Here is a 25203-nt window from a genome sequence, read left to right on the forward strand (position 1 = left end):
TCGCTTATACTCTCCTTGGCCAAAAAAACAGAAGAGAGCAATCACGGAAATTACTAAATTACAGCACAGAGAGATATGACTATACAAATCACATTTTCAAAAAAGAATTTAATTATACTAGGTGAATTAAAAATATTAATGGATTATTATAAAGTAATTTTATAAAATTATAAATTATAATAAGGTTACTTTATTATTATAAATTTCACTTTATTAATTAATTTTGATAAAGTTATTTAAAAATAATAATAATATTAATAATAATCCTGAAGAGGAAACGGAAAAACCGTGATTCCATGATAGTACTACCAATGAATTACACATGTCAAAATGATGTGGACAAATGAAGAAATTAATAGCGGATTAAGCTTTAAGGAAAAAGCTTTTCGAAGAAAGGGGCAACGTTATGAATAAATTTATATAAATTAAAATGAATACAAATAAATGTAAACAACAAATAATCAAAATAATTATTATTTTAAATAGTCATTAGTTAAGTGAAAAGGCATGTCTAAAAAGATATGCCCAATCATGAAGGGACATCTACCTAGGTATATAAGAAGGCCCTCATTGTAACATTCAAACATACTTGTACATTTCATCTTATTAATAAAAATATTACTTACAATACATTGTGTATTTTAAAAGCACAACAACTATAAATCTTGTCGCTTCACACAAGATATACATATTAATAAAATTATATAAATGCTTGATTTTCATCTTCCAAGATGTCTCTTGGACTTCCCATAACTTTCAGCATTCACTTGAGGCTATTCACCTTCCTCTCAAGTGAATAAGCCAAGTTTGCATAACCTAAGAGGATTGTGCTTCCAATGAAAGTGAAATTTTGTTTAAAACATTCTCCATTTTACACACAGTAGTAAACCCTTAAAAATAATTACACGTCAATTTTGAAACATAGGTTCTTCAAGGGGTAGGGTTAACCGCCCAATTATTATGGGAAGGGGGTGCAAGAACAAGAAGAAAAAGTATTTCAAAATATATATATATATATTCCAAGTAACAAATACCAAGGAAACCTCCTAGAAACTTCCCCTCATTCCAGGGATGGCACCCAATGTAAATATTAGATTCTTCAAGGCACAAGTCAAAAAGTCAAGAATATATCCCATATAGCCCATCAACAATCATCACACTGAAAGTTAATATCTCACAGAGTGGGATTTGAACTTGGGTGGGGAGGATAACGAGTTTTGCTCACAACCCAGCTCAAGTTGCACCAAATTGGAAAATCTCTCTCTCTCTCTCTCTCTCTCTCTCTCTATATATATATATATATATTACAATAAAATGTTATTGGATTATTAGCAATAGACATGTCATAGGTTACATGTAAGTTAAGAAATGAGTCAACTATTTTCTAACTAATAATCAAATTAAAATATTTAACATGATGAAAATATAGATTCATCATCAACAAAAACATGATTCCACCATATCAATGCCAAATTCAATCTATATAGAGTTGAAATTAAGAAAAAATAAATTGTTGTCCACAATTCCTTCAAACACTAGGAAATGAAGGATTCAAACCCAACCCCCAAGGATGGATCTTTGAGAAGTGTATAACGTAACCAAATTTCCATTATAAGAATATAGATCTAATTCAATTTTAGGAGGAGATAATACAAACATTTATTGATAATTTCACATGTCCAGACTCCAAATGCATTGAATAACCAATAATATGATTGTTTTGCTTGTAAGAACAAAAACATAATTTGTACCATATCAATGTCAAATTCACTCCATTTAAACTTGTAAAGGAACCTTGATGTCTACAAGTCCTTCAAACAATAAGAAATATGTGGGATTCAATCCCAATCCAAGGATGGATCTCTGAGAAGAGTATAACATAACCAAATCTCCATTATAAGCATTTACATCTAATTCAATTTCAGAAGTGATAACAACAACATTTACCTATTGATAATTTCACAAGTCCAGACTCCAAAGACAATGCTTCAGTGATATTTCTGATTGTTACAGCAGTAATAGAACAACTCTGCAAATTCAAGATTGCCAATGCTACAAACACCAAATACAAAAAGCAAGAGAGTTAATATATATTGTTGAGAAAGACATTCACTGGTTGTAAATATACATTGTACAAAAAGAATTTAAAAGCTATAGAAAGCACCATTAAAACTACAGTAAAAATTTAAAACCTTGTATATGCAAATCATGCCACAACAGATGAGTTATAAGGAAAGGTATTATTATATATCTTGACATGCCATTAATGCAAAAAAGTTAAATGGGCAGTTTTGATCATGCTTTGTATAAATAGTGAAATGAGACCAACACCAAAAATATGTTGTTATGTCCTTCACAAGAATATGCAAGGATTCCAATCATCAGTAAAATATGCATTGAAATTACCTTTGCATTCTTTAATAATTGTAGCGAGAATGCGACCACAACCATTTGTCAAGGGATTCCCAGATAGATTTAATGCTTTAAGCCGAGACAGAGATATAGGGCATCTAGAAATCTGTTGATATTATGCAAATTAGCTATCGTGTGAGATATATAATACTATAAAGACACTTTAGTAATTAATAAATAGTCCACTTCAACAAAATTAGAATTCCTCTTATATCAGTTTGAATCCATAACAAGTTAATTTACAGTATTAATGGCAATTTGTTTTATTCAACAATAACTTATCAAGGATCTAGTTTAAACAAGTGCATCCAATCACTGCTAAGAATGTCATTGTAATGAGAAAAAATAACAAAAAATAATATAAATAAAAATTGATAAATGTATTAATGAGAGGACATCTATAATAGGACATGACTTTCTATACAAGTGCAATCCCACCCTCATTTTCAATTGTAATATATCAATTATTCATACATTTATATATTATTCCTAAATGGATTCCTTTATTGTTTTCCAAATATTTTTAATACAGAATCTCATCAGCGAAATCAGATTGTCACATATGGTATCAAAGCATCAATTTTTTAGTTTGATCCCAACCATAGGCTATACTTTTTTCCATACCAGCCATTGGCCATACTTTTTTCCATACCGTGTCTGATGAGCTTTTTAACCAAATTCAAAATTTTGGAGTTTCTTTGATTTCGAGGGCTTCGAGGAAACATATAAAAAAGGGTCTGGCCCTTGGCCATCTACAATTAAATAATTCAAGTTAAAAAAAAATATATATATATATATATATTTCTTCACTGCCAATTATAATATAAAGAAACAAAATTGGAGATTTATATATATCTATATATAAAGAATAAAACTAAAAAAACACATAGCTCCCTGCAATGCGTTTGTTGCTACTGTTTGACTCAGTTGCATATTTGGTACCACCCACCACTGTACAATTATCAAGAGTCGTTCCAAACAAAAAGTTAAATAAAAGGAAAAAAAATAAAACATTTTACCCTCGTTCATGAGGAAAAATTCAACCTTCAAATGATACAGTGAAATCTAGTACTAACAGAGAATCGTGTTGCCCAACAACAAATGATTCAAGAGACTTGAGCAAAGGGTTTTCAGGAGTAGTCTAAATTGCAATAATTCGTGCACTGGTGGCTCATTAATTCATGAGGCATGAAGAATATATACATCGATATTTGTCCAGGATCATAAATATAACCATTGTGTTGAAGGAAATGTACTTAGGTTCAGTCTTCATAATTGTACTTTGATATTTGTACTTATTCAAGAAAAGAAATATTATTTTTATAATATATGTCAATGAGTTTCTTGCTCATTGAAATAGGTCTAGCACATATTAAGTGCTATAGCTGAGTCAAATAGTTAAAAAGAAATATTGAAGGCCTTAAGGGCATGTTACACCATGTATTAAGGGTCAAAGGAATACCTCCAAGCAAAGTCAAGTCCCCTCCTATGCAAAGGCACCATCAAAGAGGCTACTTCAAGCATGTGACACCACCAATGAAACCATCCAAAGTAAGACAACAAGTCGGCCTTCTAGTTGTAGGAATTTACAGGGTAAGTTCCTCAGATTTAACACCAAAGGACATTGCTCACAAACAGATCACAGATCAATACACCAGTGTTCCTGACGTGGTTAAAACCCTCAAAGACGAAAACATTCCATGGCCTGAGCCAACGCGTCTACTTCAGGCAATTTATGAATGTAAAAAAAGAAATTTACATAAGTCTCTCATGAACAGTCACCCTACAAATGACCTTCCATGCTCTTTAAATAGAGATCACAGACCAGTCACGTGTTAAGCCACGGATCAAGTGTCGGTAATACCGAGGAGAGAATGAACGGTCAGATCACTTCATGTCTAGAACATATCGTGACCGTCGGATTGTAAGTTACAAAAGTACATAGTAAAGAAACACACTTTACCTAACTCTACACTACACCAAATTATACTTAACTATTTCCTATGTGACGAAATATCCTAACAGCCCCCCTTAAGAACAACTTGGGATAGGATTGAAGGATGTACAAATATGACACAATAGGAGAAGGAAGGAGGCATTAGAGCCTTCCCCCCTTAGTGACAACTTCCTGAACTCCAACCATAAATCGAAGTTTACTAAACTTCACCTCTGTGAGAGCCTTTGTAGAGATGTCTGCAACTTGATCATTGGTTGAACAATATTGCACTTCAAGAACATGGTCATGAATGAGCTTTCTGATGAAGTGCATGTGTAGTTCAGTGTGTTTCTTGCACTGATATTGGACTGGATCTTTGCATAGTTGAATGGCACTTTGATTATCACACCAAAGTGTACTCGGATGTTGTTGCTGAAAGCCAAACTCTGACAGGATCTGACGAAGCCACAAGGCTTCCTTACTAGCTTCTACAGCACCACGATACTCTGCTTTTGCTTAAGAAAGAGAAATGGCACTTTGTTTCTTACAAGCCCATGTAATAGGTCCAGAACCAAGAGTGAATACATAACCCGCAGTAGACTTCCGATCATCAGGGTCACCAGCCCAATTGGACTCGGTGAAACCAACCAAAAGAGGCGATGCTTCTGCACTGTGTTGTGGCCAACGACAACCCCCCTTCTTATTTAGTGTTATTCCTAATACTAAATAAGTGGGAACCCTTAGTCAAAAATCTAAAAAAATCAAAGTAATGTTTAAATTTCCTTTTCAAATAAAACTTACCATCATAAGCTTAGGAAACCTTCCTTTGAAAACCTAAAAAATCCAAGCGTTATGATAAGGTAAGATAAAATCTTTCATTAGGAAAATCGCATCGCAAAAAGATAGCGAGATGCCTCCTTACAAGCCGAAGTTCCAATATTGCGAGATCGCGATACGCGATAGTATCGCATCGCACCCAGCAAATACAACTTACATGAAACACTTTAAAATTTGCCGATATGCGATGACGCCGATCGCAAGATCGCATTTCGCAGAAAATAGGTTAACAAAGATTGTCATACATAACATTCCTGCGATCTGCGATATTGCGATTTCGCAACGATACAGCGATAAAGCGATAATGCGATGTCATGAGCGATCAACCTTGCGATGTTATGATTTTGCAATTCTGCGATTTTGCGATGTTGTGATCTGCGATGTTGCGAAGCAAATCGCAAAATCGCTTCATCGCAGATCTTTCGGGCACGTTATTCAAGAAAAGTATTTTCCCTAAGCTGACACCTGGTTATGCGCTTTAATGCTAATAAATGAATTAGTTGCCAGTTATTAATGGAATGTGGGTGCGTTCTTATCGAAAAAATCATCTCACGTAAGGTGGTATACTTGATGTGTCTGCGGCATTTAAAACTTTCCCATCACCCTTCCTTGTCATTCATTTTCACTTCACTTGTGAATTGCAGGAACGGAGAACAGAGGCCAATACAAAGCAATACGTAGAGTAAAATGGGAAAGAAAAGCAAAGCCCCGAGCTCAGAAGAAAAAGAAATGGTGCCCTTGTATACAGACACGGCCTATAACAGAGACGCAGGAATTGCTACGTGGGAAGGCATGTATAATCTACTCGAAGAGGAGAATCCCAGAGTAATGGAAGTAGTTGCTACCGCGGGCTCAAATGGCTCTTCAGAAGCATCCATCACAGAGCTGGCTTGCTCATTCTTACACCGAATAGCAGCAAGGCCCGAAATTCTCCCATACACCGACATGGTCAAGGGGATACTGGACAGCGTTGATATCAGAAACAGACAGTTTGAAACTCAGGGTCAAGAGCTTTCGGGAGTATTATTTTTACAAATTTTGAACCTTATATCTACTAAAAGGAAAAAGCTCAAAAGGCGAAAAACGCATCAATGAAACCCGGATCAAAAAACGGAGTCAGTTTCTAATGCGCGATTAGCTCGCTAAGAAAAATTGCTCGAAAAGGCAAGCTGCTAATTGCCCAGTCACCTGCAAGCTCCAGAACCTGCAAGAAAGCAATGAGACAGGCAGATTGGAAGCAGAGAGCTCAAGAAAAGGCAAAAGCAATCCAAGGGTTATCCAAGTTAAACTAGGATTATTACTGGAATTACTTGGTAAAGCCACATAGCCAGTGGATGACTGTTAAGTGTATCATCAATTCGGCCGAAAAGATGGCGCTAGCTCTCGTCGATTATGTTTTCTCAGCTCAGCTAAAAGCGGAAGTCGGCCAGCCGACTCTTCTCAAACAGATGCTACATGCCTGCGATTTCAAGGACCAAATACATAAGTAGTTTAATTTTAGATTCAATTTTTGTTTTATTTTTGTTTTATTTTTCTGAAAAGAGGACGGTCATTTAAACCACATCCTATATTTTTGTAATAATTTATTTTTAGAATTAGTTAGTAGTATTTAAACCCTTCTCATGCATTTAAAGAAGAGTCCTGAAATTTATCAAAAACTTATCCCAAGAACATGCACTTTTGTACCCTCTGAGGAGGTTTTGATGAATGAATGGAACAGAATTTATTGATGTTTGCATTTGATATCTGCTACTGATGTTGCACTTTTGTACTCTTAGTAGATATTTGATCAAGGAGAGATAAATCGTTATCGCTTGAAGCTCATGAGTAGGACTAGTTATAAATGGTATTTCTATCTCTTCACTATTTCTGCCTTGTGTTAAAGTGATGTTCAGTTCAGTTATTTATATATTAATGTATGAATGGATGAGTTATCATTTAGCACTTTTGTACGGTGATAGCTATTTATTTATGCTTACTGTATGAATAGCTCATTATGCGATATGTTTTTCACAACTGTTTTGTCTAACTTTTTATACGAAGTGGTTCATCTTTATTGAATTCTTTTCTCATAACAGTTGAATGATCTTTATTACCAGTTGTTGTTTGAAATCATTTTAGATCGCATAGAAGAAAGATTACACCCCAGGTTAGTGTAGATTTATATATTTCTGTCATTAGAATATAATTTCCTTATTATTAGATTAGAATTAGATTAGAAGTATTCCATTTAGAAACTGTTAGAAATAGAAATATCCATCTTTCTCACACACACTGAAATTGGGAAACTGGTCCCATATCCCCAATCCGACCCGCTATACCAAACAGAAAAGGAGCTGCCAACCAAGGTCCGGACCGGGCGGGTATCCCCCTTGTTGTAGACCCGATTTTCGGGGCTTCAACACACTGTAATGAATCCCAAACTGAACTATACCTTGAACATAACGAAGTATTCTTTTCGCTGCTTTCCAATGACTTTCATGTGGATTTTGCATAAACCTTGCAATAAGGCCAACAACAATGGAAAGGATGGTATGGGTCAGATACAAAATTTTTACTACAAGCTGACAGTATAAGGTAGCATCAACTTCAGGGGAAGTATAAGTGACTGAAAGTTTGGCTCCAGACTGAAAGGGAGAAGGGGATGGCTTACAGTCTTCCATGTGAAAGTGGTGTAGACAATCATAGGCATACTTGGACCGTGAAAGGGAAATACCAGTGTTGTTAAAAGCGCGATTTTATCGCGCTTTTTTCACCATACCGCATAAAACGCGCGTTTTATCCCAAAAAAGCGCCGGTTTTTTTATAGCGCTTTTTTCCGAAAAAAGCACGCTTTTTTCAAAAAAACGCACTTTTTTCGAAAAAAGCGCGCTTTAAACGGAAAAAAGCGCCGAGGGCGCGGGCAGCGGGCTTTTAATAAGGAAAAATGAATTTTTTTAAGTCATTTCTGACTGTCGCCGCGCGGAGGAGGAGGAGAAGAGCTGAAGGGTTTGGGTCGACTTTGGGAGCGAATCCAAGTGTTTTTAGGAGAAATCCAAGACAAGATCACCAATTTGTCCATAAAAACGGTATGTAGATTAATTTTTTTTTGTTTTGCTTCTTTAAAAACTTTGTTTTTCATTGTTTTTAAAGAATTTTTTGTAATTTTTCATTGATTTGGGATGGGTAATTTGTTATGACTATGAGAACCAATTTTTTATTTTATTTTTTTCATTTTTTTTAAACATTGTTTATGTTTTTTGAATTTTCATTGTTTTTTGGCATTTGCCATTGGCATTTGGTTGGGTAACTTGGGTTTGGAAATTGGGATTTTGGAAATAATTAACTTGCAATTTTGTAAATGCTAAATTGTAATTTGTATTATGTAATCCTAAATTCCTATTTCCTAATCCTTATTTTTCCATAGGTTTGCAAATTCAAAATTCAAAAACAAACATGCCAAGGAAATTGGATCCTTTCTGGGAATATGGTGAACCTAAAGCTCCGAATGATAGACAAAACTTGAATTGCAAGTTGTGTGGAAAGGAGATACGCGGGGGGTGTACAGGTTGAAGTACCACCTTGCACAAATCCCTGGACATGATGTGGGGCCCTGTATAAATACAAATTCTGAACTTATCCAAAGAGCCATGAGAGCATTGGGAGAATTAGAGCACACTAGAGAGGCCAAAGAAGAACTCAAAAGGCAACTAAGAAGGTCAGCTGAAGGAAGTGGACCAAGTGGCACTGGTTCTACTGCAGCGTCAGTCAATCCGGTAGCTGCATCATCATTTTGTGTTCCTCGAACCACACCTGGTTCACAACCAACTATCGGTTCAATGCTAAAAAGAACTGAAAAAGAACAAGTTGATAGGTTGATGGCAAAATTTCTCCTCTGGAGTGATATTCCTTTCAGCATTGTAAGGAATAATCCATTTTTCCAACCTGCTGTTGATGCTATTGCCAGTGTTGGCCCGGGGTACAAAATCCCTTCTTATCATGATTTCAGAGGCCGGATTCTTCAAGAGGAAAAGCGTGACTGCACCCAAAGATTGGAGGATTTTAGGGCATCATGGGCACAAACAGGATGCACTGTTATGTCAGATGGTTGGACTGACCAAAAGGGGAGAACCCTTATAAACTTCTTGGTTAGTTGTCCCAAGGGGACTATGTTTATCAAATCTATTGATGCAACTCATCAAATCAAAGATGCAAGAACTTTATGTGATTTGCTGGATGTGTTTATTTTGGAGGTGGGTGCAGAAAATGTTGTCCAAGTCATAACGGACAATGCTGCAAATTATGTTGCTGTTGGTAGAATGCTTATGGACAGGCATCCTACTTTATTTTGGACACCTTGTGCTGCCCATTGTATTGATTTGATGTTAGAGGACATAGGGAAAATTCCCTTTGTCAAAGATATTGTTGACTCATCAAAAAGCATCACAAAATTTATATATAATCATACATCTGTGCTTAGCTTGATGAGAAGATTCACCAACAACAAAGAGTTGGTGCGCCTCGCCATTACACGGTTTGCGACGAGTTTCATATCTCTTCAATCCCTCTTGAATTCTATGTGGGATTTGAAGAGAATGTTTCTTTCAGAGGAGTGGCGTGCTTTGTCAATGAGCCGCAAACCAGAAGGAGAGGCCGTATGCAGACTAGTTTCATACCAGGAAGACTTCTGGGCGGGAGTGCAGGAGGTGTGCGCCGTTACTGAACCTTTGGTAAAGGTTCTTCGGTTGGTTGATGGTGAGAAGCCCGCAATGGGCTATTTGTATGAAGCCATGGACAGGGCCAAAGAAGCCATTCGGTCCTACTATGATGATAAGGGAGATGATGGGTTTCAGAAACAACTCCTTCTATGGGAAGTGATTGATGAGCGATGGAACAACACACTCCATCGTCCCATTCATGCTGCTGGGCTTTTCCTGAACCCTGCATTTTCTTATGCATGTGGGTTTGATTTTGATGCTGAGGTCGTGGAAGGATTATTAACCTATGTCCAGAAGATGGTGAGATCTCCAGAACAACGTATAGAGATCTCTAGACAAATTGAGACATATAAGATGTCAGGTGGCACATTTGGCTTTGAGATGGTTGTCACTGATAGGACAATTAAAATGCCAGGTATTTTTTAGTTTGTATTTTGTAACTTTGTTTCAAATTTCATTGTCTCTTCAAATTCCATTTTTTTCTTATGTTTATTTAAAATTTTATTTGTAATTTTGTTGTAGACGCATGGTGGAAGATGTATGGTGGCAGAGTACCCCTTTTGCAAAAGCTTGCCGTACGCATCCTCAGCCAAACATGCAGCTCCTCAGGATGTGAGCGCAATTGGAGTGTATTTGAAAAAATACACAACAAGAAGCGCAATAGGTTAACACTTAAACATTTAAAATATTGCAAATTTCCAAATAAATTTTTGAATTCATTAAAGTTTTAAACAATATTTTTTTTTATAATATTAATTATTAATTATTATTTCATGAACTTTGTATAGGTTGGAGTCCCATAGACTTAATGACATGGTCTATGTCTACTACAATCTTCGATTGTGGGTGAGGCAACTAGAGAGGACACCTGATATGGAAGCCATCTCATTGGATGGGATTGACACCACTGCTGAATAGAGGGTTGAGACCGAGAGGCCTCTCATGGATCCCACTGATGATTGGTTAGTGCAGGATGAGGGGGAGGAGGAGGAGGAGGAGCAGGAGCAGGAGGAGGAGCAGGTGGAGGAGGAGGAGCAGGTGGAGGAGGAGGAGCAGGAGGAGGAGGTGACACCGCCTACCCGGGCTACCACTACCACCAGTAGAGGACGTGGTCTCCGTCTACCTCAGCCTCCTGTAGCTGCTACTACTAGTTCTTCAGCTTCTAGAGCACGTCAGACTCCACTGCCATTTCCACCAGCACAGGCACCAGCTTCTGCATCTAGAGGGAAAGAGAAAGCTGTGCCATTTTCTCGCAAGAGGGGCAGAGGAAATCAATAGGATTAGACTTTCATTTTATTGTATATGACATTATGACATGATGAGATACATTATCATATTTTTTGTTGATATTTTGAGGCTGAGTTGGGACTCAGGACTTACTATTCAGGACATGATTCAATGTTATGTGTGATTTTAGCGCTAGAAATGATATTAAACATCTTATATATTAGTTTTTTTATCATATTTATGTGTCAATGTATTTATTTTATGTTGTAGATGGTTTAGATATTAAAAAAATTGAAAAAAAATGAATATTTTTGTGCCAAACGCTTTTTTCCCGCTTTTTCCGCTTTTTTCCCGCTTTTGCCGATTTTTTCCGCTTTATTCCCGGCGCCGATTTAATCCCGCTCGCGCTTTTAACAACATTGGGAAATACCTTCTTTGGATTGCAAGACTTGAAGACCAAGAAAATAATGCAAGTGTCCTAAGTCCGTCATTTCAAACTTCTTTTTAAGGTTGGACTTCACATGGTTTATAAGGTTGGGATCATTACCAGTAAGGATAAGATCATCAACATAAAAAACAAAAATGATAAGAGACTTGCCCACTTTCTTGGTGTAGACAGTATTGTCAAAATGACACCTAGAAAAACTAGTATCTAAAAGAAAGTTATCCATTTTGACATACCAAGCCCGAGGGGCTTACTTGAGACTATAAAGGGATTTCTTAAGCTGACATACAAGGCTAGAGTCTGTTTGTATCAAGCCAGGAGATTGTTCCATATAAATTTCTTCATACAAGTCCCCATGCAAGAAGGCAAATTTAACATCCATCTAATGGAATTCCCATTTGAAAGAGGCAGCAAGGGAAAGAACAAGGCAGATAGAGTTCGTTTTGGCAACATGGGAGAAGGTTTCAGTATAGTCAATGCCTCCAACTTGTGAAAAACCCTTAGCAACAAGACAAGCTTTATGTTTATCAACCTTTCCATCTGGTCCAAACTTGGTTCTGTAAACCCATTTTCATCTAACAAGTTTTTGTCCCTTTGGAAGAAGAACAAGATACCATGTATTATTTGCCAATAATGAACGATATTCTTCATTCATAGCTACGTCCCAATCTAGATGGCCTAAAGCTTCTGCAAAGGTGCCAAGATCATAATTTGTTAAAGCTTGAGCCAGTAAAGAAGAGGCTCTATCAAACTGAGAACGTGTACGTCGTTGATCTGTAGGATCACCTGCAAGAGCACCTGCTGCATCACGAGTAGCACTGACCCATTTTGGAAACTGAGGAGTTGAAGGAGGATCCCGAGGAGGTGGGGGAGGATTGTCATCCTTGTTGTCATCATTTGAAAAAGAAATATTTTCAGAAGTAGAAGGGATAAGGGAGGTGGCACATCCACTGAACTAGGCTTGTAGCCCAATATATTTTCAGCAAACTTTACATCTCTTCTAATGATAAACTTTTTGGATTTAGGTGGAAGAAGTCTATATCCTTTCACATCTTCAGAATATCCATCAAAAATACATTTTTCACTCTTAGGTTCTAAGGCTTTATATTTCTCATCAAGAATATGGGCCCATGCTTCACTTCCAAAAACACGAAAATGACTTACATCTAGTTTAATTGAGCTCCATGCTTCTTCTGGAGTGATATTCTTTAAAACCTTAGTCAGAGTGTGATTTACTATGTAATTTGCACAGTTAATTGCTTCTGCTAAAAAATTAAGACTAAGTCTTTTAGATTGAATCATACAATTAGCCATTTCCTTTAAGGTGCGATTCTTCCTTTCAGCTACACCATTTTGCTATGGAGTATATGGAACAGTATGTTGCAATTGAATTCCATGCTCAGTGCAAAAGTTGATGAATTTGTTGTTAACATATTCTTCGCCATTATCAAATCTTAGCTTAAGAATTTGATGTCCAGATTGTTTCTCAACAAAGGCTTTAAAGGCTAAAAACATGTTAAAGACTTCACTCTTGAGTTTTATGAAGTATACACAAGTACGTCTGGAAAAATCATCAATGAAAGTTAAGGAATACTTGTAGCCAGAGAATGAAACAACTAAAAGTGGACCACATAAATCACTATGCACAAGTTGTAAAGGGGCTGAGGCATGCCAAGAGGCACGTTTTTCAAAACTATCCCAATGTAGTTTCCGAGTACACATCTGGAACAAACACCGTCTCTACAAGATACCATAGGAAGACCTGTCACCATATTTTTTTTACATAGATTTTGAAGGGAGTGATAGTTAAAGTGACCAAATCGCTCATGCCAAAGCTTGCTACTTCATCATTATGAGCAACAAATACCAAGGGAAGATTTGATGACCCAAAGTTGTTAAACTTATACAACCTTGTACAATCATCAACAATTCCAGTGGCTAAAATCTGTCTAGGATCTCATAGGTCCTTAATTACAACATCATGAGATGAAAGTCGAACGATTTTACCTTCACCTGAATGAGTTATCTGATATACAGATAGAAGGTTGCAGGATAAGGTAGGAACACATAGTACATCATTAAATTGATCATTGTCTAGATGAATATTTCCAGTCCCTACAACACTAAGAGATATATCATCACCAACATATATATTTTTGGTGTTACAATCATTTAAAGAAGAAAACATGGCTTTGTTTTTGGGCATGTGATAAGAAGCTTCAGAATCAATGAGAAATTCATGAGAATGAGAAAAATAAGATACATTTAGTGCATAACCATATCAAGATGCTTGACAACCACATGCAGAAAGTGTTATTCCTAAAGATGAAGTTGAAGTTGAAGTTGAAGAGTGCTCCAAATGGATGTTATGCTTCTTCATTGTTGCTTCCAAGGTTTCCATCTTTTTAAAGCATTCGGATTCTAAATGACCATCTCGATTACAAAAGTTGCAATGCCTATCAGTGTTCTTCCATTTGTTTTTATTTGCATTATCATTTTGTTGAATTAATTTTTCATAATGAGACTGAAATTGCTTAGTACCCTTGTTTGATTTAGGACCATTCTTTTTAGGAACTGCTTCTTAGGATTCTTTGAATTTGGTTTTTGTTGGGCTACTAAGGCTTTCTTAGAAGAATTTCCAGTATTAAGAAGACCAAGATGTAAGAGTTTTTCTTGTTCTCTTATTAAAGAATCATAAAAGGCATCAAAAGAGGAGGACTTGTAGGCTTGTCATTGAGAAATAAAGGCTTCTCTAGTAGAATGGAAGGTGGAAACAAACACATAGGTTGGTCCTAACTTAGTAAGAATGGAATAAATAAGGCTACCATCTTCTTTCTTAACCTTAACACCTTCCAAGAGAAGTCTAAGGGTCTTGAACTTGGACAAAAAATGTTCAATAGAAGAAATATTATTGAGGTCCAATGTAAGCAACTCGTTTTCGAGTTGATGGGCTCAATTTCATTTTTAATTCCAAAAGCTTTATTGGGTTGTTTCATTGCTTCATCAGAAGTATCAAGTTTTGCGATATCGAATCTAAGGTATAGAGAGATAGACTTCCCTATCAACCCATGTGCTTGATCTTGCTTATTTTCCCATTTGGCTGCCTTATCTTCATCTTTAGGTTTAGATTATTGGCCTGAGACTATTCTATAAAGACCTTTACTTCTAAGTAAATTCACAATGTAGGACAACCATTGGAAGTAGTTGGTGTTGTCAAGAATAACTTGGCATGGACTTTCCATTTTAACAGAAACTAAAGCTGTAGATGTTGAAACTAAGTGTTCGAATGGAAAGATCTCGAAAAATTAGGCCGATTCAAAAAAAACAATTCTGAAAACGGCTCACGGATGAAGAAGTTATGGCTTTTTGAAGAAAAGTTGTTCAAGATGTCGACAAAATACGTGAATGTGCGAAAGTGAATGATAATGTTGTATTTAAAAAAAATCTCTCCCCTTTCCAAACTTAATCTAATTAGCTAAATTTAAAAAAAAAATTATGTAACACACTTTTATAAATAAGTGAAAGTCACATTTACAATGGTACTTTATGAGCTACCCACTAAATTGTAACTTAAATAAAAAATAAAGTGACTCACTTTTTATAATGGGTGAAAACACTTTTACATAAAATAATTTTAAAACATAAGTTACATGTGTATTTTGAAAAAGTAACTCAACAAAAAGAAAGACTTGAACCCAAGACCTCTATTCTCATAAAGTAACTTTGGACCAAGTGAGCTAGTTTAAAAGGTTAGTAATTTTTGGAAAAGAGAAAGGTTTTTTTTTTAATCACTAAATCTTTGGAGTGCGTGCTTACATGAAAAACCCATTTTTTGCCTACAAAAAAACCACACAACCCAAAAAAAGGACATACAAAAAAACCAAACCTTACGGCTGGAAGTTAGATTTCGCCGAAAACTAAATATTTTCTTCAATGTTTTTGATTTTCCGAGATTACACTAAGGCGTGGCAGAAAAAAGCTTACGCATAAGAAAAATCCTTCCTTTCTATTTCTGATTTGCCCAGATCGCACAGAGTCGCGGGGCAAATAGCATACGCAGAAATGAAAGGTATAGATCCAGTAATAAAAACAGAGAGATAAATAAACTGAAATAAATAGAGAGATAAATAACTAAAACTGCAAATAAAGACTGTATACCTCCAAACCTTAAAAATGACGTAGTTAAGGCTACTGGAAACCTTTTTGCATGAAACAAAAGGGGTTGCTTAGTGGAACAGATGCTTCTAACACAAAAGAGCAGTCCTCTCGGCTCGAAAGCGGTCAGAAACAGTAGATCTAGGAAACGACAGTCGGATGCAGTGGTATCAGCTTTGGATTTGGATCACCAAGAGATGCGGCCCTCAAATAGTTCTGATACCATGTAGGAATTTACAGGGTAAGTTACTCAGATAAAACACCAAAGATCACCGCTCACAAACAAATCACAGATCAATACACCAGTATTCTTTACGTGGTTAAAACCCTCAAAGACGGAAACAGTTCACGGCCTAAGCCAACGCAACCACTTCAAGCAATTTATTAATGTAAAAGAAAGAAAATTTACATAATCTTCTCTCATGAATGGTCACCCTACAAATGACCCTCCATGCTCGTTAAATAGAGATCATGGACCAATCGGGTGTTAAGCCATGTATCAAGTGTCAGTAATACCGAGGAGAGAATGAACCGCCGGATCACTTCATGTCTAGAACATATCATGACCGTCAAATTGTAAGTTACAAAAGTACATAGTAAAGAAACTCACTTTACCTAACTCTACACTAGACCAAGTTATACTTAACTATTTCCTATGTGTCGGAATATCCTAATAATAGTCGCCCTTCTAGTCGGCCTAAAGGGAGGGACAACCCTCTATATATAGAGGTTGTCCACTCCACTATAACACACTCACTTACCTCTAAAATCAACGAAGAAAATGAGCAAGTAAAGGGTGAAAAAAAGACGAGAAAGGGAGCCTCTAGTGCACCAACGAAGGAAGGAAACAAAGTGTCGAAAGGACTTGACTTGTGCTTGGAGGATATTCAAGTTAGGAGTTTAAGGTTTGGCATTGATCAATAAGAAGCTTCAATAAGAGAAACTTACTAAAAGGTTTTCCTCTCAAGAGAAGAGAGGTTTTGGCCCTAGCAGAGAGCCAACATCTTGTGTTCTTGTTCTTATGTTTTGGTAGTAGTTTCATGAAGTACACACACATGCATCAATAAGAAGAAAAAGAAGATTAAGCTAACAAGAAAAAGTAAAAAGACTCCACAAATTGTTATCAAGTCAAGAAGAATTCTACTATACCTAATTTCCCTAGATTCTTCAACACATTGGTGGGGTTCAAGCCACCATTATTGGGCACGATTAACTCATAAATAACAAATTCGTTGTAGTATTCATTTTCGTCGACCCTGCCATTGTAGCTCCAGGAAAATTGAGTTGTGTAACTAAAAGAAAGAAAGAAATTATTTTTTAATTCCACGAGGCTAAAGATAGTCTAGAGATAGATTGCTTCACCATATGATTCCTGTATTCACCCCTTTTCTTGTGCAGCCTCACAATAAACGCTCTCAACTTCTTGACAAACCCCTCACTGAATAGGATATCCCAAGAGTGAGTTGCCAGAATATTTGCATAACTTTCCTTGCCATCTTTAAAGGCCTCGCGTTCTAAAATGAAATGCTCTTTTGTTTCCACTTTTCAGGAAGAGCAAATAAAACATACTATTTCTCCCCACTCTTCTTTTGGCCTTTTCTAGCGTCATGTTTTGTTGAGAAATCTAGGGTAGCTAGATTAGATGATTTCTCTTACTTTGATAACTGTTTGTGATGTGTTTACTCAAGTTGATTAGCTTTTCCTTTCACTTGATTATAATTAGTTTCTATCATCAAATAACTACCTAAATAATAAAGAACAATGAGACAAGAGGACACAAGATGTAGGCTATCAGTTAGGGCCAAAACCTATCTTCTTGAGAGGAAGACCCACAAGAACTCTTCCCTTCTTATAGTACTTTAAATGACAAATTCCAAGACCTATAACCCTTGACCAAGACTCCTCTAGAACCTAGTCAAACCTTTCCTATTCTTGCCAAGTCAAACCAAGTCAACCATGCCTTGATGTCACTACAATTTCTTCTTCGACCTCAACTTTGGACCTGCAACTTTAGACTACAGTTTCAACCTGCAGTTTCTGGCCCTTGCTGCAGAAACCCTAGGTGGCACGTGTGAGAGGATTATGGCAATTTTCTTCTATTTTCTCCTTCGCTTGAATAATAACTTCTTCTCCACCAACTCGGCTTGCAAAAATGGTTCATTTTTTTACTTGTTCTTGGCCTTATACTGTGACTGCAATAACTCAATCTCCACTATAACATATAACACCCAGACTGTTGAAATATGTAACTAGGTTCGTCATTATAAATGTATTTGAGTCAAATGAAATGTATTTATCAAAAGAATGAAGAAAATATTTTTATCATTATTATTATGGCTTATTAAAGCATGGATTTCACGCTTGGGTCATCTTGTTTTAGGTCAAAGTCCCCATCGAGAACTTTTAGGATTTATTCTTAGTTTTTATAGTAATTGTCCCTTAAAAGAGACCATTCTTGGGCTTTTGACTCATGTAAAAAGAATTAATATTGTGTCAAATAGACTATTTGTCCCCTCCACACCAAATCGGCCTCAAGGAGATCAAGTTGGCTTCAATAAGGACAATTCGACCTCACTGGAAGACTATATATACAAGGTAGTTCAAATTCATTTGGAGCAACTCACTCTCTCTCTCATAGTTTCATATCCAGAAGCTGGAAACTGGGAAATGCGAAGTTGAAGAAGAGTTGGAAAGGCGCTGAAAAAGAGTGCGAGATTTTGGAGGAAGAAAGAAGTCATCAAGATCGAAATTGGAGCCATCTATCTCTCACATCAAAGAAGTATATAGGGGGATCAAAGTTTTGTCTTTGTCTAGTCGAAGTTGTTACTGCTACTACTGGGTCGAAGTTGCCACTCCAAGTGGATGCTGCTAGGTCGAAGTTGCTTTTGAAGGGTTATCATCTGCAAGAACGATTGACGGTTGACTTGGTGTCGAGGAAGTCTTTGTCTACGTCAAGAGTCTTGGATTATCTCAAGAAACTATTCGAGGAAGAATTGTTCATTGAGTTTTTCCTTGGTTGTCTGCCTACATCTGTTGTCCTTGTGCTATTGTTTTGGTAATTTATTGATGAACTAAAAGATAAAAGAAGAACATAAAGATAAAAGAATCACAAGTAATTATCTATATAAGAAAATATTCTACCTTTTTTATTTTCTAATATGGAATCAAAGCTAAGGTGAAGAAGAAAAAGGAAATTTTGAGAATCCACTGAAAGAAGTCTAAAGGATTGAACAAGGGATCATACAAGGAGCTCTTATAACAAAAGAAGCTCACTATCTTCAAGGACAATGTCTAACACAATAAAGAGTGAAAAAAATTGGAAGGAGCATCAAATTGCAGGACATGGAAGAAGAGAATTGACCTCATTCTTGGAAAGAACAAGGTCTTGGATTTGGTCAAAGGAAAGGTGAAGAAACCCACCAAAGAATCTAGTGATGCAGATAAAGTGAAGTTTAGAGATTTAGAAATATTAGCTATGACACTAATGGTAGAAAGTAGAAAGGACAATATTGTCCCATATATTTCCAATATAGACCATGCTCAAGAAATGCATGAAGCCATATCCAAATTGTTCACTATCAAGAAGATCAGTCAAGTAGCAAGTCTGAAGAATGAATTAAGGACTACAAAAATGACAAAGGATGACAATATGGCTTCCTTTTTTGTAAGGATATCTAGAATTAGAGATGAACTTCAAGCCATAGATGAAATTGTACCAGAAAAGGAGCTAGTAATTACTGCATTATTGGGATTGCCACCTACTTGGAGTTCTTTTGCTTCAGGTCTCAACAGCTGGAAAGAAGCTCCTACCTTCAAGCAATTATGGAATGCTTGCAGCCAAGAAGAAATGAGAATCTCATTAGTATCCAACAATGAAGAAGAAAATGTTTCAAATGCATACTCTGTTTCTCACAAGAAAGGAAACTTCAAGAAGTCAAAAGGGCCAAGAAGGAAGGTTGATATGTCCAAAATAGAATGCTACCAATGTCACAAAATGGGTCACTATAGAAGTGATTGTCCTGACAATCCGAAGAATAAGAAAAAAAACAGAGACCAAGCTAATGTTGTTGAAGAAGGATCTCCAAAGAAGAATAAACCTAAAGAACTGGATATAAGGGACTTACACTACTAAGTCCTTTGATCTAAGCCTTAGTTATTTCATTGTTTGATTTCTAGTATTTGTAGGTTTAACATATTTTGGAAAAACATTTTTGATTTTTTTTACAAGGTTATAGGTTTCCCTCAAGCTTGGAGGGATCCCTCACCAACCTCCAAAGGTAAGTATCTTATTACCTTCTTCATTTTTTAGTTTTCCCTACTTATCTAGTTTTTCTTACATTAAATACTAATCACATTTCTATTCATAGTTTCCTTGTTTAGGAAAACTTGCTGAAGATTCAAGGATTATGAAAGAAAGGCCTCACAAGACAAAGCATTGGAATTACAAGGTATGTTTTGAACTACAATTTTTTGCTCTCTTCATATTCATTCTTGATAAACTATTAATAACATCATTGTGTCTAGCTTTCTTGAATCTCAAAGATTCTTTATTGGGTGATCATCATTAGATAAATCTACCATCCTCATATCTTTGATTACTCTTGGGGAACCCTAGAAAGGTTCTTTGTGAAAACCCTAACTTAAGGGTATGTCGATGATTATGTGTGAAACCCTAACCTACTTAGGGTTATTATTAAAATCTAGAGAAAATGCTTGATGCTTTGATGATGTCATGTTTGGGGTTTTGTTATGGTTATGAAAATCCTAACTTGTTAGGGTTGAATGGTGATGTCTAAAATCCCAAACCTTTGAAGTATTGATAAATTAAAGTTTGTTATGTTTTGTATTGAAACCCTATATCATTAGGGTTTGGTAGGGTGTATAAGCAAGACCCTTATTTTAGATATTGTCCTAAGACCCTTATTTTAGATATTGTCCTAAGAATGAAGTCATAGATATATGTGTTGACCTAATTGTTGATGGTCATGGGTCCTAGCGTTTGGAACTGAGCCCTAGTCGAAGTTTGATTCTCTAGGATGATGGTGTTTCTGAATTCTAGGTTTTGTAACTAAACGTTAGTAGAAGTTCAAATCTCTAACATATGATGACAATGTGATAATTTGAGATTTGTGTAAGATTGTTGAAAACTGAATTTTAGTTATGATTGGTTTTGATTGTTGGAGCTTAATGGCTCATGTGTGAAATCTAGGATCTTGGACTAAATCCTAGTGGAAGTCTAACATATGAGTTCTAAAGTTGTTAGATGCATTGTAGAACTATATTAGTTTGATTTGCTTCTAGGGTTTGCAATATTTTGTAGTAGAGTATGTCAAACATTGAAACCCTAGATGTAATGATGGTTGTTATGCTCAAAGTCTTGATGATATAGTCTAGGGTTTATGACAAAAATCCTGGCAAGAAGCTGAAAAATATGCATCTCTTGTTTGTAAATTTGGTGTCTAAAGTTGAATGCTTCCATTATTATATGATTCTAATATGGTTAACTTCATACTTCTATAGATTTGGTTGTACTTGCTATCTAAGTTGTGTAGGTACATAATCTTCAAGATGGTGAAGATGCTCGCATGATAAAGTAAGTTATAATGGTCATGATAACTTTGATGAGAAGGATGGAAGCCATGAAAGATTCTCTGGTGTCGTAGAAAAGATGCTGAGCTCCCTAAGTTAACAGGGAGCTTGGATGAAAGAAATCTCCCCAGTTGAGAGGGAGGTCATATCATAGTCATGATGGACACCTTGTAAGAAGAAATTGGAGAATACTCTTTGACGGGTTGTTAAGATAAGAAAAGCATGATCTGTTTGTAGAATATGTTGTTGTATGAAAAGTAGGAAAGGAAGATGTATGATTGAGGAATCTTCTAGCAAGATCCTACTACGATAAATTGAGAAGCAACATCTAGTTGTCTGAAAGACCCCAAAGGTTTGTACTTATTTATGTACATTTGAAAGTTTGTTACTGATTGGGGTTGTGCTTATAAATCTCTCAGAGGTTTGATAGCATGTCTTACATGATTGTTGTTATTGATCAGTTTGATTGGAAGAGATTTGGTGTTATCGATCTGTTTGATCGAGAGGATTTGTTACTGATTGAAATAATCGTGAGTGTTGCAGCTTTGTGTGTGAGATACATTGCCCATGAGGACATCTGGTCGACACTTTGTGTTGATGTCTAGTTCCCGAAGTAGAGAGGGTGGCATTGGTCATGGAGCTCTGACCTCAGAAACACACCTAGATCCTTGGGTTGATGGTTAGCAAGTAAGCTTGATCATACCTAGAGAGGTTGAAAGCTTTATTCCATCTTACTCCCACTCGGATAGATTGCCCTGCTCAGGGATCTAATTGGTGGCATTGCGGTGCCTAAGTTGTTGAGAGACATTGGACAGATTGCCTTGGTTAGGAATCTAGTCCATGGCATTGCGGTGCTTAAATTCTTCATGGTTCATGTGTTTTTGAGATCTTCCTTGTACTTGTACTTGTACTTATGAATACCTCCAAACCAAGTCAACCTCAAGGAGATCAAGTCGACTTCAAGAAGGAGAATCTGACCTCATTGGAAGGCTATATATACAAAGCAGTTCGAATTCATTTGGAGCAACTCACTCTCTCTCATAGTTCGATATCCAAAAGCTAGAAGCTGGGAAATGTGAAGTTGAAGAAGAGTTGGAAAGGGGCTGAAAAAAGAGTACGAAATTTTGGAGGAAGAAAGAAGTCATCAAGATCGAAATTTTGAGCCACCTATCTCTCAAATCAGAGGAGTATCTAGGGAGATCAAAGTTTTTTCCTTGTCTAGTCAAAGTTGTTGTTGTTGTTGCTAGGTCGAAGTTGCTTTTGAAGGGTTATCATCAACAACAAGGATTGAGGATTGACTTGGTGTGGAGGAAGTCTTTGTCTAGGTCAAGAGTCTTGGATTTTCTCAAGAAACTATTGAAGGAAGGATTGTTGACTGAGTTTTTGTTAAAATTGGCAACTAGGGCCAAACTCCATGTGGGTCATCTTATTTATGGCAGTGATATTTTTCTTGTATTCCTCTCTCCAAGAGGTGTAGGATTGATCTAAATATCATCCGATTCCAACATGTATTTACGGATATATGAATTTATTTGTATTATTTGACAATTTGTCAAGGTCGGCCAGCGAGCAAATAACCCCAGCTCAACCTCAACGTTGCATTATAAATAGAGAAGGTCTCAAGTCATTTGTGACACACATCTCTTGTGATCTCTCTCCACTCATTTGGATTTGGTGGAAATAGAGGTCTAGAGGGAGAGCCCTAGCCGCAATCCTAAAACGAGATCTAGCCGCAATCCTAGAGAAGAGGCCATGCCCTAGTTGCAGTAATAAATAGCCCTAAAAGAAATCTCGTGAGGAGGTCTGGCTGCAATTAAAAGGAGACATCTATAGGCAGTCAAGGGAGACATCCATACGCATTCAAGGAGGAAACCTAGCCGCTGTCCTAAAGGAGATCAAGTAGCAGTGAAGAGAGGCTCTTATCTGCTATCTAAAGGTGCCCTAGCCATAGGTCAAGAGGAGCCTTAATCAGCACTTAAGGAAGGCTCTAATTTGCTATCAAGAGAGACCTAAATCCACAATAAAAGAAGAACAAACGCAGCAAACAACGGAGCCCTAATACACAACTAAGGATCCCTAGGCTGCAGCAAAAGGAGCCCTAAACGCAACTAGTATGAACCTGTTAACAGCGTGAAAGAGGCATGGGTTAAGTGTTTGGGCATCCATTTTGTAACTGTGTGAGATTGTTTTCTTCTTGTAGGAGGGCTGAGTTAGAGGAGCTTAGGATCATATCTGTTGGGGTATCATTGGAGGGACAAGGATAATGTTTACGCTGCCTGGAAACTTCAGGGAGACCGTGTGTTAGGCCGCAGGCCATAACACCATAGTCAAGGATTTGTTTATGGGTGTTTGAGGGCTTATATATATGCCCAAATCAACAACATAACCAGGAGTTGTCCTAGGTTGTTTTGATGATTGTTGGAGGACTGTTACAATAGTGCTTGGTGCCCTAACTAGTCATCATGATGACAACAGCAAATCTATTACTGACTGTGTCCTATTTCATGAAGCAGTGACAGCTAGTGCTACAAGAAGACATCAAAGTTTTGCAAGATGTTTTGGGTCAAGGTTTGACCATGATTGGCTCAGTTTGTTGAACATCCTGTTGATACCATATGAATGATCTTCAGAGGAAGATTCTATCTTGTGTGACCAGCATTGTCTTCTCTGGTCAAGTCTTTTCTACTATTGTCATAAATATCAGTTTTGTATATTTGTACTATCTCTCTCTTCGCTGAACTATTGAAGAATATAAGAAAAATTGATGAAGGTTTCCCACATTGGGGTTTGTCCCTAGCTGGTGCCACATCTTGTGTCCTCTTGTCTTGGCTTGTCTTCTACTATTTATGTTATGTTCTATCTGCATTTTACTATCATGCTAATGTGATTGCTAATCTGGATATTGATATTGGACTAATAAGAAAATTGAAGTAAATTGCTCTTAAGCATAGAACATACCAAAATTTAATAGTTTTCCCCTAGAAAAGGGTTTTGCCCTGGTTGTCTAAATACATCTGTTGTCCTTGTGCTATTGTTTTGGCAATTGCTTGATGAACAAAAAGATAAAAGACGAACATAAAGATAAAATAATCACAAGTAATTATCTATATAAGATAATGTTAAACACAACCATGGCGAAGATGAGATGTGAAAGATAAAACAGTGAATTGTGTTTTCTATTAACATTGGTGTACATTTATAATGCATTCTTCTGACTGTTGGATTCATCTTCCAACGTCTCTTGGACTCCTTTGACTGTTTAACTTCCATATCATAACCCTTTGTGGATTAGGTGTCCAACATTCCCCACCTTAATCCGAAGGGGTATGTATGAGTCCAAGAAGAGAGTTGTAATACAAAATATGCAAAAATATGCATGGCACCACTAGGATGAATGTGCTCTCTGAAACGTTGGTATAAGGTAGTGGTTTAAGGATGACCACTTAGTGCAATTCCTAAAACTCTTCCAAATATGGCAAGAACTTGAAATCTTCTGCTACAGGAAGTGGCCCCAATTCTTTGAAGAGGGAGAAGCTCAACCTAAAAAGGGAGGTCTCAACCCCGCATAGATGGTTTAAGGTTGACCACCAACCAAAGGCATGCCCAAGGGCATCTTTGTCTCTGGCTACAACTCTAAATCTGGTATGGCAAGTTGTGGCTCAGGCTCGCTTGTGTTGATTTTGGGTAGCATCGAATGTGCTCTAGCTCTGAAATTTTGTGGAGGGGCTAGAACACATGAGATCTCCAAGACCCAAAAATCGTTTGGAGGAGATGTGGGTAGCCCTTCAACAGAAAGAATTAAGGAGGGATCTGGTTAAGGTCAACCTCAATGGCAGCAGTGGGAGTGGCACGAAGAACAAGGAGGAGGAGGAGAACGCAGCTCTAGCATCAAAGGGACAGCGGAA

The 25203-nt window shown here is 36.8% G+C and overlaps 1 protein-coding gene across 3 annotated transcripts in view; it reads right to left on the reverse strand.

Annotated features, from left to right (window-relative positions):
• Positions 1 to 25203, reverse strand: part of LOC149254515 (protein TONSOKU-like) — a 138918-nt gene that overhangs the window by 34339 nt on the left and 79376 nt on the right. For all 3 annotated transcript variants that reach the window (XM_089460193.1, XM_089460195.1, XM_089460194.1), the window contains 2 exons: positions 2407 to 2518; positions 1948 to 2052 (listed from right to left, as the gene is read on the reverse strand). In XM_089460193.1, the coding sequence (XP_089316319.1) occupies positions 1948 to 2052; positions 2407 to 2518 (217 nt within the window). The remainder of the gene's footprint in view (positions 1 to 1947; positions 2053 to 2406; positions 2519 to 25203) is intronic.

This window comes from Pinus tabuliformis, chromosome 7 (assembly GCF_031772625.1).
Source record: "Pinus tabuliformis cultivar Carrire ecotype Pingquan chromosome 7, CPIR1, whole genome shotgun sequence".
Taxonomy (NCBI): Eukaryota; Viridiplantae; Streptophyta; class Pinopsida; order Pinales; family Pinaceae; genus Pinus; species Pinus tabuliformis.